Here is a 997-nt window from a genome sequence, read left to right on the forward strand (position 1 = left end):
TTTTCACAAGGATATATGCTGTCAAAATAACAGCATTGCTGTAATTACATCAGAATCAATTATTCTGGACTTCATTTTGATTCTGCCTAATTTAATAGTGCAGTCACATCCATAGCCTAAAGAGTTTCGTTTCCACATAGAGCAACAGTTGGGAGAATTTTTTGTCAACCAATCACTGGAGTTCTATGATGCCGTGCCAGAGAAGCTGACCAATGACAGCAATCAAAACATGGAACTCATCAATCAATGGGTGGCGCAGAATACAAACAAGAAAATCACCGAGTTAATTGATTATGTGGATCCCGCCACCTCATTTGTTCTGTTAAATGCTGTCTACTTTAATGGTAAGTGACATTATATATCTGAATACTGTACCTGTTTAGTTTTTATGACACTGACTGTGTTTGTGTTTCTTTGTTTTTACAGGTAAATGGAAGACAGTTTTTGAATCCTCAGATAAACGGGAAAACTTCATGAAGTTTTCAGGTGAGGTCATAGAAGTGCCAACTCTCTACAGCTCCAAGTACAACTTTCAAATGGGCTACAACAAAAAATTACAGGCTGAGGTAAGTGTCGCAATTAATGTACAAAGGTCATTGTCAGGAAGCTGTGCCATTTGCATTTGAGACCATTTGACTTGATATTGATATTATTAACCAGATACTGAACTTCGTTATATTAGATTAGAGATTTACCTTGTTTAGTGTATAAGGCAAATTAATATAAAACATAGTTTGTTTGTCTCTTCAGATTATCAGCTAATTTGCATGCCACCTTTCACCATATCTAAAAATTATATTTAAAAAAAGTGCTTTGATCTGTCATCAGTGAGACCATGTAATATATTTTTACATAGTTCAGAGGCAAGTTTCTTCTCATCAAGCTCTATTATGGGAAAAAATATCAAAGATAAAAAAAAAAAATTAAAAAAAATTTGGCAAGAAACAGAATAATATTCACTAGATACTTGTGTGGTGTAGATCAAGAAGTATTGACA

The 997-nt window shown here is 33.9% G+C and overlaps 1 protein-coding gene across 1 annotated transcript; it reads left to right on the forward strand.

Moving 5' to 3' along the window:
• Nucleotides 1-115: 115 nt before the first annotated feature.
• Nucleotides 116-641, forward strand: LOC107735808 (plasma protease C1 inhibitor-like; the record flags this gene model as incomplete). The annotated part of the gene is made up of 2 exons (XM_016547385.1): nucleotides 116-344; nucleotides 427-641. Coding segments are annotated over 2 exons (429 nt in total), but the record flags the coding sequence as incomplete, so codon positions are not given.
• Nucleotides 642-997: the final 356 nt, after the last annotated feature.

The sequence above is a fragment of the Sinocyclocheilus rhinocerous genome, unplaced genomic scaffold (genome assembly GCF_001515625.1).
Source record: "Sinocyclocheilus rhinocerous isolate Xijiao unplaced genomic scaffold, SAMN03320098_v1.1 C36310641, whole genome shotgun sequence".
Lineage (NCBI taxonomy): Eukaryota > Metazoa > Chordata > Actinopteri > Cypriniformes > Cyprinidae > Sinocyclocheilus > Sinocyclocheilus rhinocerous.